The following is a 16,456-nucleotide window of genomic DNA, read 5'->3' on the forward strand; positions in this document are numbered from 1 at the left end:
TCTACCGAAAGACTTTTCTTAAATCATTATGAACCACAGAAGCCTGATTCACAAATAAAAATTTCTTTTGACAAATATGTAATGTTCCAAACTAGGAAAAATAGTGTTATGCAAAGAAAACAATAAAAACAACACCATAAAATTGAAACATTCAGTGCACACCCATAAAAAGTCCAGGAATAACCAACAGCTGAGCCATTTTATTATAATCTGGGAGAAAAGTACAATAATGTGGAAGTGGTGCACCTGGGCTTGCCTCAATGGCAAGCGTGATCAAGCCCAGGTGGTAATATGTCAAGCCCAGATGGCACAAATAATTGTTGCAATGATGCCCTGTGCTGCCCTTGTGAAATTGTGTTGTCTGTTGCAAAGATGTTGTTGGAAACCCCACCTCCGGTGCTCAGAAAATTACGGGAAATTAACCCCGGCCTCTCCACCAAATACCCAAAATAACCCATGAAGGAATTGGCCAAATGTTGACCTCGGAATTTTGGCCCAAATTCCCCTTAGCTCCTCTAACTGTTGGCTGAGTTGGGACCCCTGTTTGACCCCTTAGATCTGCCCAGAAAATTCAATAAAATTAGGAGTGTGACCCTTGCCCAAAACCCAGAAAAATCGAGAAAGGGTTTTCCTTGGTTCCAACTTTCAAGAATTGACCCTTCATAGCTTGTCCATCCTCCAATTTCGAATTTTGTTGTTGTGACTAATCCTGTCAATCTCTGCTCTCCCAACTCCAGCAATCCTCCTCAAATGGCCCTCCAAATGATCTCCCAGCCTCCCAGCTCCAAACTCCCCCGAATGGTGTTGCCCCAAAGAGTCTCACTCCAATGACTGCACAGTCATGGAGGAGATGACGAAGTCCTGCGTGTGATGAAATGAGAGTTGCGTGTAGGATGGCCCTCTTGTCTGTAGCTACCCTCTATACTCCTAAAAATGATGAAAGATGCTCCTGTCTCCCCAACTTCCCAGAGTGCCTCACGTTGTGACTGTGCTGTTGTTACTCCCCCTATTACTAATACTCAACTTACAGTTGTTGTAACTCGTCTACTTGCTACTGCTACGAATTGAGATGAAGAAGAGCTCCCTCCTAGGGCTGGCACTCGAAGTCCACCAAAGCAAGGGTTGAGATCTCCGCTCGGAGACACTTGTGTGCTAAACAACACAGTAACCCGGCTAAGCAGCTTGAGCAACTAAGATTGAGTTCAATATGTCAAAAGATAAGATATCCAAATGAGGAGAGTTGCCTTCCTTATATAGATTTCATGGAGCACTTTTCCCTCCATTTTCCCTCCATCGTGGGTCCCTCACCTAACCATCAATTTCCCCTCCATGCAAATTGAACTAGGGAATGTGTATTCCCCTAGTATGGGTGGCCCCCATGTATACTTAACCACATCGAAATAACTTCTCCTAAGTCTAGCCTCCTAATAAAATCGAATGGGCCCCCATCACCTCCAAAATTGGCCTCAAAATGTAGAAATTAATATTGCTCCAAAATAATTTAGGAAGGGACATCACAAAATATTACATTTTAATTTCAAGTACAATTATGAAGATCGAACCTAGTTACATTCTTCAACACTATGATCACCATTTCTTTTTCAAAGGAAAGGAGATCAAGATCACCAACTCATACTTATCTGGCATTACTATTCCCAAGACCCTACTTTAGTTTGTGACATGCACTTCAACTCAAAAATTTGCAACATGCACTTCAACACTAAATCAACAAGGGTTATGGGTCCATGGCCCTTCTTATGAGGCAATGTTTCCATAATCATTTTGAGGACATATTGGCCAAGATGTCACTCATGGACACTCTTGTCCTACCCACAATTCTATATGGTTCTGAGGTTTGGGGACCTGGTTTAGTAGAGTCAAATTGGTCATCAACACAAAGAGTATGGAACATCCTCCTTCATTGCATCATTGGGTGCAAGCAAGCAGTTCCTTAGCCCATCATTCTCGCAATGTTTGGAGATCGCCCCTTCTCACTAGAGACAATGTTTGGTCTCATCTCCCTTCTACACTATATTTGGAGCTTTGCTTATACAACGAAGGGGTGTGACCAATATCCATACTTGGCCCATCCATTACAGCAACTAGTTTGTTGACGCAATCTCAATGTTGGTACACCGTAGTCTTAGATCTCCTTCCTTCGGTTTGTATTATGATGGACGAGCTTCCTCCATTCAAATACTCCCTATGTGCACCCGACCACCTCTTACCAACCAAAAGGAGGTGAATAAAATCATTCAAGGGGATATCTACAAGTATATGTATACGTCACTTGGATAAACCCTTAGGTTGGGTTACGTTCGAAGATGGTTTTCTATGTTGAGCACTTCACAGTGATGAGGGATGGACTCATTATTCGACCACATTATAAGCTTTTCCATTGGATGCACACCTTTTAGATCCCATTGGGATAGTTCAAAGTTGACTCTCATAGATTGTAAATTGACACTAACCACTAGATTGACCAATCAAACACGATCTACCAGCTGTGTCATCTCCAAGAGATTGAGAATAACAAGAATTTCAGCTTCCGCTGCCCCATTTATTACGAGATCCATGGGAGATTTGATTGCCGGTTCAAGGGAATCCGGACACTATCCAATTTATTTTGATACTTGACTAGAGATGTCTATCCCTTTGCATACAAGAGGCCCTCAGATTCCCGGTCCACATTCTCCAGCCTCCTCCTAGACCAGATCTTGTTTAGTGGATTACGTCCTTCTTTATGGTGCTCACTTCAGCTAGGGGCATCAAGGGACAGATTGATAGCAACATTGCCTCAAACTTTAGGTCCGTGCAGACCCAAGGGACCATTTCTTCCCAAGAGACATCAGAGACAATGCCTAGCCATATCTCTTACCAACAGGCAGTTAAGATCCCCTAGACACTAATATTGGCTTACTTCCTCCTAGAAGCAGCGTACCAAAGGGTTCAAATCTTCCCCCATCTCTCCCTAGTGACACCATTCTATCTCGATTTTTCTTCATTCGACCTTGAGTGTTAAAAAAAATAGATCTAGGAGACCATGACCTGGTTCCTGGCTACTTTCTGCAGCCGCCCACACTCAAAGTCAAAGGTTTTCCATGTTTTAGCATATAGACCTTATGTTTTTACTTTATCACTTGTGCTTATATAGCAGACGGTTTAGTACTCCTGCTTGTATTGACATTATTGTACTCAGCAGTCCCATTGACCTGCTTTTGTGGTCAATTGTTGGACATTAATATAATTATCTTCTCTTATCTTATCTCCCTTAATTCTTCAAAGGCAGCAGTTTCCCCTTATTTTTATCTGCAGTTTCCTTACAGGTGAGAATTTGAAAAATGTTGTGCCCAAGGTCAAGGAATCTTCATCTAGTGTGAAATTAACTTCTGAGGCAATAGACTCACATGCAGTAACACCAAATGAAGGAATAGAATTAGAACCTTTGTTGTCAGAGAGAGGTGCTAGCATAGATGTGGCTGAGGAATGCAGGCAAACTGGAGGTGCTATTTTGGAACGGTTAACCTGCAGATCTGCCATCTCTTTTGCCAGCCCACCGATAACCTAATTTTGCTGCTGGATAACTTGAATCTGCTGCTGTAAAAACTACTGTTGCTGGAAAAGCTGAATCTGCAGATCCGTGACAGAGATGCCATCACTTTGGTGTTTTCTGTGAGGTGTCATGTGTGACACTTAGCAAAAGAATTTTGCTGCAGATAGAGGGAATAGATCCCTGTAATGGACACAGCCTAAAGAAGAAGGGAATATATCCCTTGTGGCAGCTGAAAATTTTGGCTCTAATACCAATTGATATGGAATGGAACAACACAGAAGCTAAACAATAAGAAAAGTCATTATTCCATCTTAAAAATTGATATCTTCTACATAGAATGGCATTATTTATGTAGACACACAAAATAGGTATATTATATTTGGCCATGTCTCCCTTTTTATTTTAATATATTATAGTTAACTATTTAATGACTAAGCTGTTATATAAAAAATTAGTTAGTTCATAAGTTATTAGACAAAGGGGCATGATCACCAAGAGGCACCAAGGCAGTGTATAGCCAGGACCTCCCACAAAATGTAAACATCATCTATTCAATTATTAATAAAATATATATCATGGCTGTCATTTGCTAAATTCATGTGTTCCATCTGGTATCAGAGCATACACTGGCAAACCTTCGTTGTTCCACTGCATTCGACTTGCAATCCATCGTTGTTCCTCCAGCTATATCGTGCAGTCGTCGCTCCGTCCCAACCCAGCGACCAGCACCCTATTCCGCCATTTCTCCATCGCATCCTTATCACTCCATCTCCCCCACGCACTCCACCAGCCCTTCTGCTTCTTCCACTCAGCCGCTGTCTTTGTTAATTCCCTCGTCTCTATTTAAAATTCCGCTGTCCATTTTAATTCACGTTGTCTGCCAACATCCTCTGCACCAATCCACTGCTCTGTCCGTTGCCGTGTATCCCACTACCACAGCAACATCGATCCACCGTTGTCGACACACCGCCATCCAGTGTCGCCCTATCCCGGTCAGCCTGTCTCAGTCAACGACTGTGTCATAATTAACCGGTTCGACAGGGCACGTTAGCAACCGTTTCACCGTTGGGAACCGATTGGAATCGGAAGGTTGTATAATTATATAGTATATAGTCAGTGATACTATATAGTATGATAAAAAAATAAAATAAATAAATAAATTATATATATTATATTAACAACAACAACAAAAATTAAAATTTGGCGGACAAATATACACCCCCACAAACCCGTTCAATGTTGTCAATGACAATGACCGATTTCAGCAAAAAAATGGTTAATCTGGAGAATAGGATTACTAGCCACTCTGATGATTTCAACCAAAAATTAGTCCATCTCGAAAGTAAGGTTATCAAGCATTCCACTTCAGGATACGACAAATCGAATAGAACTACAGCTTGAGCAGAACCATATGAAATCCGAAATGAATCATAATCAGACAATGTCATTACTGAGCATTTTGTGTGATAGGATGAAGGTTACACCTGCACAACTACTCCAAGATGATGGAGGTAATCAACAGCACAATTCATCAGATTCAACAAATTCAACAAATTCTCATGAAAACATAGAGTCTCCAAAAAAATCATCCACGCACCATCAAGGAAATAGTAACGCGACTTTTTCAAATGAGCAACTCTGGAATTCATTCGCCAAACAATACCCTCTTTTCGCTCCACCATTAGCGATGTATCAGCGAAAGGCAAAAATCGAGCTACCCAAATTCAATGGTAACGAAAAATGCAGAATTGCGTGGCTGAATAAAGCAAAAGAATACTTCGAGATTTACGATATTGCCAATGATGACGAAAAGATTAGACATGCTTCCATGAAAATGGAAGGCGAAGCATATAATTGGTACATGTGGTATAAGAAGACGACAATCGCCATCAGTTGGAGAAAATTTAAGGATGCATTTTTTAAAAGATTCCAAGGTGTAAAGGAAGAAGAGTTCTTTTCAACACTCATCAGACTGCGACAAAAAGGAAATGTAGACGAGTACACTCGAGAATGGGAGACCTTAGCAACACGAGTACCTGGGTTACAAGAATCTCGTCTAATTCAATCATACATCTCCGGACTTAAAACTCATCTATGAGTGGAACTTGAGCTTCATGACATTACGTCAATAGAAGTAGCACGACAAAAAGCAAAAGCTACTAAAAAGAAATTTGAACAGACACTGTGGTCAAAACTAGAAAAAGTATATTCGAGACGGAGAATGCCCAAGTCTATGGATATGGATAATACAAGATATGTTCACCACATCGTCGTGAAGGCGAAAAATCTAACGTGGAAATGCAAAGGATAAAAGAAGGCAAATGCAAACGTTGTGGCGAGAAGTGGGACCCTAAACATAGGTGTGCAAAAGGAAAAGAATCAAAGAACTTATATAGCTGTGAAGCAACTAATGATTCAAACATAGAAGAAACAGAAGATGCCCCAGAATTCTCTCTAGAATTAGATGATGGAAGTATTCCGCAAGTGTCACTATCAACTATGACAGGTATATCACAACCCTAGACTCTAAAATTGAAAGGACGTATAAAGAAGAACAACGTGGTGGTTCTCAATGACTCTGGTAGCACCCACAATTTTTTAGATGCAACCGTGGCAAAGAGACTCAACATTTTCTCATTTCCCTTACCCAACATGAAGGTGATGGTAGCTGATGGTAAGAAGATCGAAAAGGTAGGGAAATGCCATAAGGTAAAATTTCAGATACAAGACTTTAATTTAGAATCCCCATTCTTCACTGTACCATTAGGAGGAGTAGATGTGGTCTTAGGGATCCAATGGCTACGAACCCTAGGCACTTATTCTGCCAACCATCAAGTACAGTTCATAAGCTTTAACTGGGAAGGGCAGAGGTACAAGTTATACAGATTCCAAGCACCAAAGAATCAAATCATATCATCATCTCAGATGATGAAGATGATTCGAAAAGGAGCACCAGCTTATGTAGTACAATGTCACCAATTAGAAATGTTATCTGCAAACATGAATAGCAAAGAGTCGCCAGAGATACAAGATCTAATTCAGAAGCATGAAAAGGTATTTCAAGACCTGCCTATGAAAATGCCTCCTAACAGGGAAATTGAGCATACAATAGAAGTCAAAGCAGGGTCAGACCCCGTCAACATCAAGCCGTATCGATATCCACATCACCAAAAGACGAAAATTGAGAGATTAATCCAAGACCTTTTAAAGTGTGGGATCATCTCGAAAAGTAAGAGTTTGTACGCTACTCCAGGGGCATTGGTAAGGAAGAAGGATGGTTCATTCAAGCTATGCATTGACTATAGAGGATTAAACAAAATAACGATTAAAAACAAATTCCCAATCCCCTTTATCGACGAAATGTTGGATGAACTACATGGCGCAAAATACTTCTCAAAATTGGACTTAAGGTCAGGCTATTACCAAATCAGAATCAGGTTGGAAGACATACCAAAAACAGCATTCCGAACACACGAAGGTCACTATGAATTTAAAGTAATGCCATTTGGGTTAACCAATGCACCAGCAATGTTCCAAGCCACTATGAACGAATTATTCCGTCCATATCTTAGGAAGTTTGTATTAGTATTCTTTGATGATATTTTAATTTACAGTAAAACTTGGAAGGAGCACTTACAACATCTGGATAAAGTTCTTACACTACTGAAAGAGCATCAGTTCTACGCAAAAAAATCCAAATGCACCTTTGGAAAGGAAGAAGTAGAATACCTCGGACACATTATATCCCATGAAGGTGTAAAAGTGGACCCTAATAAAATCAAAACTATAAAGGAATGCACCAAACTGGTTAATATATCCAAGCTAAGAGGGTTCTTAGGATTCAATGTATATTACCGAAGATTTATTAAAAACTATGCACATATAACTACACCTCTGACAAACCTTTTAAAGAAGAATTAGTTTCAATGGGATGAGGAAGCAAGAAGGTGTTTTGAAGAACTGAAGGAAGTTATGTCTAATGCCCCGGTATTGGCAACTCCAGATTTCTCTAAACCATTTATCATCGAGTGTGATGCTTTCGGATTCGGTATAGGCGCAGTGTTAATGCAAGAAGGGCATCCAATAGCTTTTGAAAGCAGGAAGCTCAATAAAAGAGAATGTCTTAAGTCCACATACAACAAGGAAATGCTCGCTATTATGCACGCACTGGCTAAGTGGAGACAATATCTTTTGGGAAGTAAGTTCTCCATACGAACAGACCATAACAGTCTCCAACACCTCCTTCAACAAAAAACACTTTTCGAAGAACAACAAAAATGGATTGAAAAAATTGCCGCCTTTGACATGGAGATACTACATAAAAGGGGAAAAGACAATGTAGTAGCAGATGCCTTGTCTAGGAAAGACGAAGAACCAACACTACTTGCAGTCTCGGTTGTTGTTCCTGAATGGCTTAATGAGATTCGAAGTGAGTATGCTAAGGATCCAGAAATAACTGCGATAATCAATAACCTTCCAGACAACTCAAAATTTGAATGGAAGAACGACATTCTATGGTACAAAGGAAGAATCTATCTGAATTCAAATTCCAAGTTTAAATCCAAGATACTCAAGGAGTCACGTGATTCATTGTCAGTCGGACATGTAGGATTCTTTAAAACTTACTACAATGCACGTCAATCATTCTTTTGGAAGGGGATGAGTCGCGATATTCAAAAGTATGTAGCAGAATGTGACACATGTCAAAGAAATAAAAGTGAAAATATTATGACACCTGGATTACTTCACCCCTTAAACATTCTGAATCAGAAATGGGAAGAAATATCAATGGACTTTATTGAGGGATTACCTATATCTGAAGGCAAGGACAAGATTTTCATAGTGGTCAACAGACTCACCAAATATGCTCACTTTATGGCAATAAAGAAATCAGACTCAGCTAAACAAATCGCTGAAATATTTTGCAAAAATATATATAAATTACACGGTTTCCGAAAGCCATTGTGAGTGATAGAGATGCCAAATTTAAGTGTAATTTTCAGAAAGAGTTGTTCAGCCATATAGGAACCTACCTAAATATGAGTTTCGCTTACCACCCTCAAACAGATAGACAAACGGAGGTTGTCAATAAATGTTTGGAAGCCTACCTACGTTGTTACGCTACAAAAAAACAAATAAGTGGGCTCAGTGGTTGCATCTCGCTGAATGGTGGTATAATTCTACTTATCATACGTCAGCAAAAATGACTCCATTCCAAGCTTTGTATGGATACAAACCTCCAAAATGGAAGGATCTAGCTACCGTCCATACAAATCTTCCTGCTGTTAAAAACCAACTAGAAGAAACCCAAAAAATCATCCAAACCCTAAAAGAAAACTTGAATAATACCAGGAACTGTATGAAGCAACAAGCGACCAAAACAAAACCGAAAGAGAATTTGAAGTCAGAGAATCGGTATTTGTCAAACTCTAGCCATACAAATAGTTGTCCTTGAAACAAAAAGGAAAAAATAAATTGGCACCGAAGTTCTATGGACCATATCAGATCAATAAAAAGATCAGCCAAGTTGCATATAGTTTAAGCCTTCCGAAGAAAAGTCGTGTTCACAACGTCTTCCATGTCTCCTGCCTTAAAAGGGCACTGGGCGACCATCAATCAACGCAAACAACACTTCCATCCCTAGATGATGAAGGAAGGGTCATTTTAGAACCAGAAGGTATCATAACTACCAGAGAAAGGAAGCTTCGATCTCATGTAATCAAGGAATACTTGATCAAGTGGAAGGACTTACCAGAAGAAGAAGCTTCTTGGGAGACTGAAGCGTTTCGTCAGCAACATCCGTCGTTACGTATGCTTTGAGGACAAAGCATTCTTTTGAGAGGAAGGCAATGTTATATAAAAAATTAGTTAGTTCATAAGTTATTAGGCAAAGGGCATGATCAAAGATCATGCCCATTCAACAAGAGGCACCAAGGCAGTATATAGCCAGGGCCTCCCACAAAATGTAAACATCATCTATTCAATTATTAATAAAATATATATCATGGCTGTCATTTGCTAAATTCATGTGTTCCATAAGCGCTAACTGCACTATCATTAAGATATTTCAATTCTCCTAAACTCGGTTCCATACCAGCATTTATAAAGAACTGTAGCAAACTTCACTGTTTAATTGGCGAATCATTCATCAAATGTCTTAAACCTGTCAAAATTGAGGGGCTGCAGAAAGCATTGTAGCAAAACTTGCAGGTTGATCGGTGAATCATTTATCAAACAAGTAACCAGTGAGGAAAAAAAAATTGCTACTTTCAGAAAAACTTGGCTGACTCACGAGCCTTTTGAGCAACTCATGATTCATGTGAATCGTTTGCAAACTTTTCAAAAAAAACTGTTTGCGTGTGAAAATATGTCTATAAAAAGCAATTGTGGTGGTCTTTTTGCTCACATTTGCTTCTTGTTTTCAATCCTGTCTTTGAGAGCTTTGAGTGCTGCTCATAGTTGCAGAATATGGCCTTATTGGCCATTTCAGTACGAAAATATGACTGATTTGATTCGACCCTATTAGGGCAAAATTCAGTTCAATGCGTTCAACATATTTCTGAATTATTGTTGACCAAATCCAAACAAATTTCTGCAATTCAATTGGGAGTCCATTGGACTGAAATGTCTGAAATTCGGCCATGAATCAGTTCAGTAAAAGAAACCCTGGAAACAAAAAAAAATTAAAAGCCCAAACATCATGCCACTTTTGCCTTGCCTTGCTACCCCGTGCAGTCTGCCTGCTTACTCAAGTGATTTGTGGCACATGGACAATAGTTTAACACTTACAATGGATGGAGCACGTGTTATCAACAATTGAACAGTTTTTTTTTTTTTTTTTACTAAATTGTGAAGATATTGCATTTTTTTTCGTATTGTTGGGCTGCATGCTCTGATATACTTTTTGGTATTGAATTTGAGAATCATATCGAATTCATATTCGCATATGGTAACTATGGTACTGTTGGAGAAAGTTGTTGTTTACTCTGTGGCAATGAATCTTTTGATTTAGTTGGGAACAAAATCTTGGTTTTTTTCAATTTGCCGACTTTTTAATGACCTTTTCCCAAAATTTTCCCAAGTCACTTATTTAGTAACATTGGTATAAATAAATGCCCTTGATAAGCTAACCCCTTCAAGCCTCGATAAGTTAAGCCCTTCAGGGCTAGCCTGCTTTGGGTACTCATTGTTATAATTAACACAGCCCATTCAGATACTGTTCTAAACCCCATCAACAGTACGTCGTCCACAATAAGAAAATGAGTAATGTACTGTGAATTTTTTCTACAAAACAAGCATTTATTTACAATCTCTGGTAACGCTTAATTCTGCTACAATAATAACGCAAACCATGTTTGTAACGATAAACAGCATAGGCTCAAACAGCATATCATGACTGACAATGAAGGCGCGTTCGAGCAGAAACATACCATTTTGTTGGTTCTTTTAGAAGCTTGTATTTCCCATATCTGTATGACAGAACCATGGCACAGCAATTAGTCATTTCACCGAATATGAATCGGGGCAGATTTCCAATAATTGTATGTGATGTGCCCTTGAAAAACACGGAGAAAACAAAAAAGGCAAAATCCCTAAAAAAACATATATCATACTTGCGCTTCCATTCAATCTGATCCTTGCAGCGGCCACAGACGCCGCTTACTTCCGCCAATGGACGAAACTTCCCTCCAGGCTCCTGTGAGAGTGTGAGAGGACGTTTTAGCAGAACCAAACTTTTCCCTTTTTAATCAACATTGAAATAAGTAGATGACAGTATAGGTCTTACCGTCTCGTTCTTTTTGCAACCAGCAGCCGGCTTCCATGCGTACCTGAATTAACAGAGCAGTCAAATTTGAGTCCCAAAGGAACAAAAACCATAAAACCAAAGCAGAATGAATGAATGTATGTGTGGGCAATATGTTTACTTGTTCAGATGCTTGGGAGGGCCGCTCCGAGTAGACATTTTAGGGGTTGTATCAATCAAAATGGCAATGAGGGCTGTTTTCTCCTCTTCCTCCGATTCAAAGCTTCGATTAGTGGATGTCCTCCTCTTCCTCCGATTCAAAGCTTCCGGTTCAAAGCTTCGATTAGTGGATGTCGCAATGGAAACACTCCAGATTTCAATATACTACACTAATTAATTCACTCAGACCAGAAAATGCCGCAATGTCATCATGTTCTTTTGCACAAAGAGTCGTCAATTCTATATGGTTACCGTCCATACCCAAGGTGGCACTTTTCCTCTTATTGCAGATTTCTCTGAACAACCTTAACATTTTTCTTTTAAATGAAGATGTCATGAATTAATGATTTTTCTTTTAAATGAAGATGTCATGAATTAATGATATATAGAGCATTAATAATCAACATGTTAGAAGGTGGATTTACTAGGTGCTAGAGAGAGTAACAACGTCTTTCATAACTATTTAAGTGATTCAATTAACAAAAGCAATGTCATAATTGTCGTAATGTAAACCAGAGTGATAGTTGCTTAGTAACATAGTCTTTTCTTCTTTTGATAGTTATCCATATGTAGCATGATTAAGGCAATACAAAGTTCACATTTTGTTTTTATGAAAACGGTTTTCTATATGTGATGGCACTTTTGTTTTTGCGATCTGCGATGACGGATAGGTGCCACAAAGTGCTTTGCACCTTATTTATTTGTTTACAACTAGTAAACGATGTCTTAATTACACGCCGATCACCAAAAAAGTGTCGAAAAAACTAGGGTCTGCATCTTGTCCTTACGAAAACAGTGTTTCATACGTTGGACACCTCCCTTTTTGCAATTTGCTACAACCGATACTAGTTACATAGCATTTTGCACTTTCTTGATTTGTTTACAACTAGTAAGCTTTAATTAAGTTTTAAATATGTACTAATTCGTGTCGCATGAGCTTAATTGAGTTTATGTGACATTGTCGCGAAAAGGAACAGTTTGCAGAAGGAAGAAGTGTGAAGAGGGGAAATGTGTTCGGAGGTGCGGAAGTGGGGGAACAGAGGTTCATCCGCATATTCTGTAATTTGCTAGGACAGATACTAGCTGCGAAGCCCTCTGAACCTTTTTTATTTGCTTGCAACTAGCAAACCTTCTTGATTTGTTTACAACTAGTAAGCCTTAATTAATTTGTTAATATCTACTAAGGAGGTTGATATTTATAGACGGGAAATGTGTGTGGAGTTCTGGAAGTGAGGGGATAAAGGCTCTCCCCACATATCCCTCTTCTGCATATCCTTCCAATCTGCCACGACAGATACTTGTTGTAGAGCCCTTTACACTTTCTTGATTTGTTTATAACTAGTAAATGGTATCACTCAAACAATGTCTTGATTACATGTCAATTCACCAAATAAATGCCAAAAAAACTTACTTTTGCTGGGAGGGGAGCTTTTGTTGATCGTAGGAGTAAGCCTTAATTAACTTTTTTAATATGGTATTGAGCACTTGAACAATGTCTTGATTATGCATATATTCACCAAATATATGTCAGAAAGACTTACATTTACTAACGAGGAAGCTTTTATTAATCATATGATTAAGTCTTAACTAATTTTTTAATACCCGCTAGGTTGATTGAGTTCGTGTAACATTTTGCCAAAACGTTATTGCAGAACGAGGCAGTGTGTAAAAGAAGTGTACGAAGGGGGAATGTGTGTGAAGGTGTGGAACTAAGGGAATAAAGGTTCTCCCACACATATCCCTCTTCTACACATCCTTTCAATCTACTATGATGGATATTGGTTGAAGAGCCCTCTGCACCTTCTCGATGTGCTTACAACTAGTAAATGTTATCAAGCACTGAAACGATGTTATGATTACATGTTCATTCATTGAATAAATGTCAATACGATTATTTTATAATATGGATGCATATGACTTTTTTGATTTGTTTACAACCACTAATCTTTACACAATGCGTCAAAGTAAATGTTATTGAGCATTCGAATGATGTCCTAATTGCGCGTCAACTCGCCGAATAAATGCCAAAACGTCTTACATTTACCGATAGTGGAGTTTTTGTTAATAATAAGACTAAGGCTTAATTAATTTTTTAACATTCGGTGTGGAGTCCTCTACACCCTCTTAATTTGTTTATAACCAATAATCATTACACACTGCATCACAGTAAATGCTATTAAGGACTAGAACGATGTCTTGATGACGTGTGAATTAATTACCACTTGCAGTATCACACTCTTGTATTATTTGTATTTATATTTAAGAATTATATACAAATTTATGAACATTTAGCTTTTGTTATTCATAGAACTAAGCCTTAATTAAATTTTTAATAGACGGTAATCTGCACCACAGGAGACTCATTAAGTTTATATGACTTTTCGCGTGTGTCAAATATCATAGAAATTAATGCTTTGCAGTTTTTAATTAACCTGAGTTTGCAGTTTTAGTTCTATTGGTTTTATTAACTATGTTTTTTCATGCATCATATTAAAAAGAGTTCATGTGTGTGCAAAAGAAACTTTGTGCAAGATAGAGGTGTGTGAAAGAAGTGTGCAAAGGAAGAATGTATGTGGTGGTGTGGAAGTGGGGGAATAAAGGTTCTCCCGCAGATACCCCTCTTCCGCACATCCTTTATTCCGCACACTAAAAATCTAAAAGCTTCAAATTTAAACCTCTAACATTTTACCCTTGATAATAAAACACATATTTTGAACCACTAAAATATAAATAATAAAAATTCTTTGAATTTTCATAAACATATCACAATATAAAAAATTAAAAGGGTAATTTGTTTGGTGTAAGGGGCGTCCATTGAATTATTATTCTACATTGTAACTGCATAACACATCGCTTCAACTTAGATTAGATTTCGATGTATATAACAATAATTAAAGTTAGCTTATTACTCATCAATCCACGAGAGTAACCGATTAAGGATATGCTTATCATAGTTTAAGGAATATGCACGACAAAGACTATGGAAGGAATAAATCTTTTAAATTCATATTAATAACTCGTTAGGACTAAATCCTCTTCCTTCGCATTAACGAATCAATTTTATTCCATAATCCAATCATGTGAATGCATTTCGTTTTTCCATATTCTAAGCCTTTCTTTTTTTTAAGAAGAAGAAGAATGTTTTATTTCACAATGACCAAGAATCGAATGTGATTATGTTTCTTAGTACTCTTAAATGTGAGAACGTAGCAAATTCCCCACTAATGAAAATAACAATAAAAATATTGTCAAGTTTCATGAAAGTGTATATTCGAGTTTAAAAACAATGAATTTTCTATCCAATGACTTTACTTTTACAATTTAACTGTGATCAGGATAATCGAATATAATAGATAATTTATGCAGTGACAAGTTGTTAACTCTAATAATTGTATAGAGCTCAAGCGCAATATATTCATACTGATGGAACACTTGATGATTAAATATATTAGACCTAGTTGAAGACTATATGTAACAAGTTCTTTACAACAATTCTTTTGCATTATACTAATTGGAAGTTTTAATCATAAAAGTTTTATTTGTTGTCGAGGATGAAGATATGTGGAAGAAGTCTCGTTGCCCTGCCTCCTAGTGCTCTGCATTCACTAGGGTTGTTGGGTGCTCGCCCGCGTGCCCCTGTGGCTGCTGCGTTGCAACGCTCAGCCCTGCTGCGCTTTCACATCGCCCATGGAGTCCAGCGAAGGCCCTGTCCTCCCCCCACCCACCCCATTCCGCCCCTGGAGGTCCTAACGTTCAGGTCCATGATTGCTGCAGGCTCAAAGCGCCCTCCCTCTGTGATTCAGTAGAAGTTTATAAAGAAAATGGATACTATTCCTTCAGTTGCCCTTCCAGAAGAAGAAACCTATAAAGCGGCCCTGAATCTAGCTGAGGGAGGTCTCATAGGCTAGTTCACAGGCCTCTGGCCTTCTCCCAAGTTGGTGGATGATTGGACTCAAACGAACTGGACACCATTGACCAAAGAGGGTGTCAAAAGTTATTTTGTGGGCAAAGGTTTCTTTGTATTCATATTCGAAAGCCCGGAAGACAGAAGCTTAATCTTCAGGAATGGCCCATACTTCATGGGTCCGCAAGGACTTTATCTAAACAAATGGTCTCCAGATTTTGATCCTACCCAGGACGTCCCCTCTGTTGTTCCGGTTTGGGTGAGACTCCCTCATTTGCCCCTCCATTGTTGGAACCAAAAATCACTCTAGATCATCGGTAATGCTCTAGGAAAATACATAGATCAAGCCGCAAGAAAAGATCAGTATTCATGTGCCCACATTTGCGTAGAAGTGGATCTAGAAGAGGGGTTGTCAGAAGCAATTAAGCTCACTGTTGTTGGGTGGACGCATGTCCAGGAATTGGATTACAAATAGCTTCCTTTCAAATGTAGACATTGTCATGGCCATGGACACTTTGCAAAGCATTGCAAGAAAAAGGCTGAGGAGCATGTAGACAAACAAAACGGGGAACAATGGACTCTAGTCCAGAAAACTGCTCATCCAAAAAAAGGCACTAGTAAAGGCAACACGATAGGAATCCCAAGCAGCTCCAAGTCCAACCAAGAAAAGGAAGCAACCCCAAATGGTATAGAAAGCATCCAAATCAATCCGGCAAACCCAATCCAGGAAAATCTGGAACAGACAGAAATCCCACCTTCAAGCAAAGATGGAGGGGAAACTATACAGATCGAAGCCTCCCAAGGCAGCCCCTCCAATCCATCATACGCAGAAGTCACAAGGAAAAAACCTGCGGAAAGCTCAGGATCTTTGGAGGACGAAACCTACGAGCGCCCTTCAAAAAGAGCAGGAAAGAATTCCCGCAAAGAAGTTAGGGAAGAGGAGGTTGAAAGACTTAAAATACAAGGAAGTCAGTCCACAATAGAAATGTCTATTGGACGAAATACTAGACCAAGGCCTTCTAAGGGAGGCTCCAAC

General features: G+C 38.9%; 1 protein-coding gene across 4 annotated transcripts in view; it reads right to left on the reverse strand.

Moving 5' to 3' along the window:
- The window catches only part of LOC149142378 (small acidic-like protein), a 270,282-nt gene extending 258,462 nt beyond the window's left edge, over positions 1-11,820 (reverse strand). For 2 of the 4 annotated variants that reach the window (XM_089453186.1, XM_089453187.1), the window contains exons 1-4: positions 11,479-11,815; positions 11,340-11,382; positions 11,167-11,249; positions 10,984-11,022 (exon numbers count right to left, since the gene is read on the reverse strand). In XM_089453186.1, coding sequence (XP_089309312.1) covers positions 10,984-11,022; positions 11,167-11,249; positions 11,340-11,382; positions 11,479-11,516 — 203 coding nt within the window. In that variant the 5' untranslated portion in view covers positions 11,517-11,815. Of the gene's footprint in view, positions 1-10,983; positions 11,023-11,166; positions 11,250-11,339; positions 11,383-11,478 lie in introns of all 4 variants that reach the window. The other 2 variants (XR_016265274.1, XM_089453185.1) reach the window with 2 other exon arrangements.
- Positions 11,821-16,456: the final 4,636 nt, after the last annotated feature.

Source organism: Pinus tabuliformis, chromosome X (genome assembly GCF_031772625.1).
Source record: "Pinus tabuliformis cultivar Carrire ecotype Pingquan chromosome X, CPIR1, whole genome shotgun sequence".
Lineage (NCBI taxonomy): Eukaryota > Viridiplantae > Streptophyta > Pinopsida > Pinales > Pinaceae > Pinus > Pinus tabuliformis.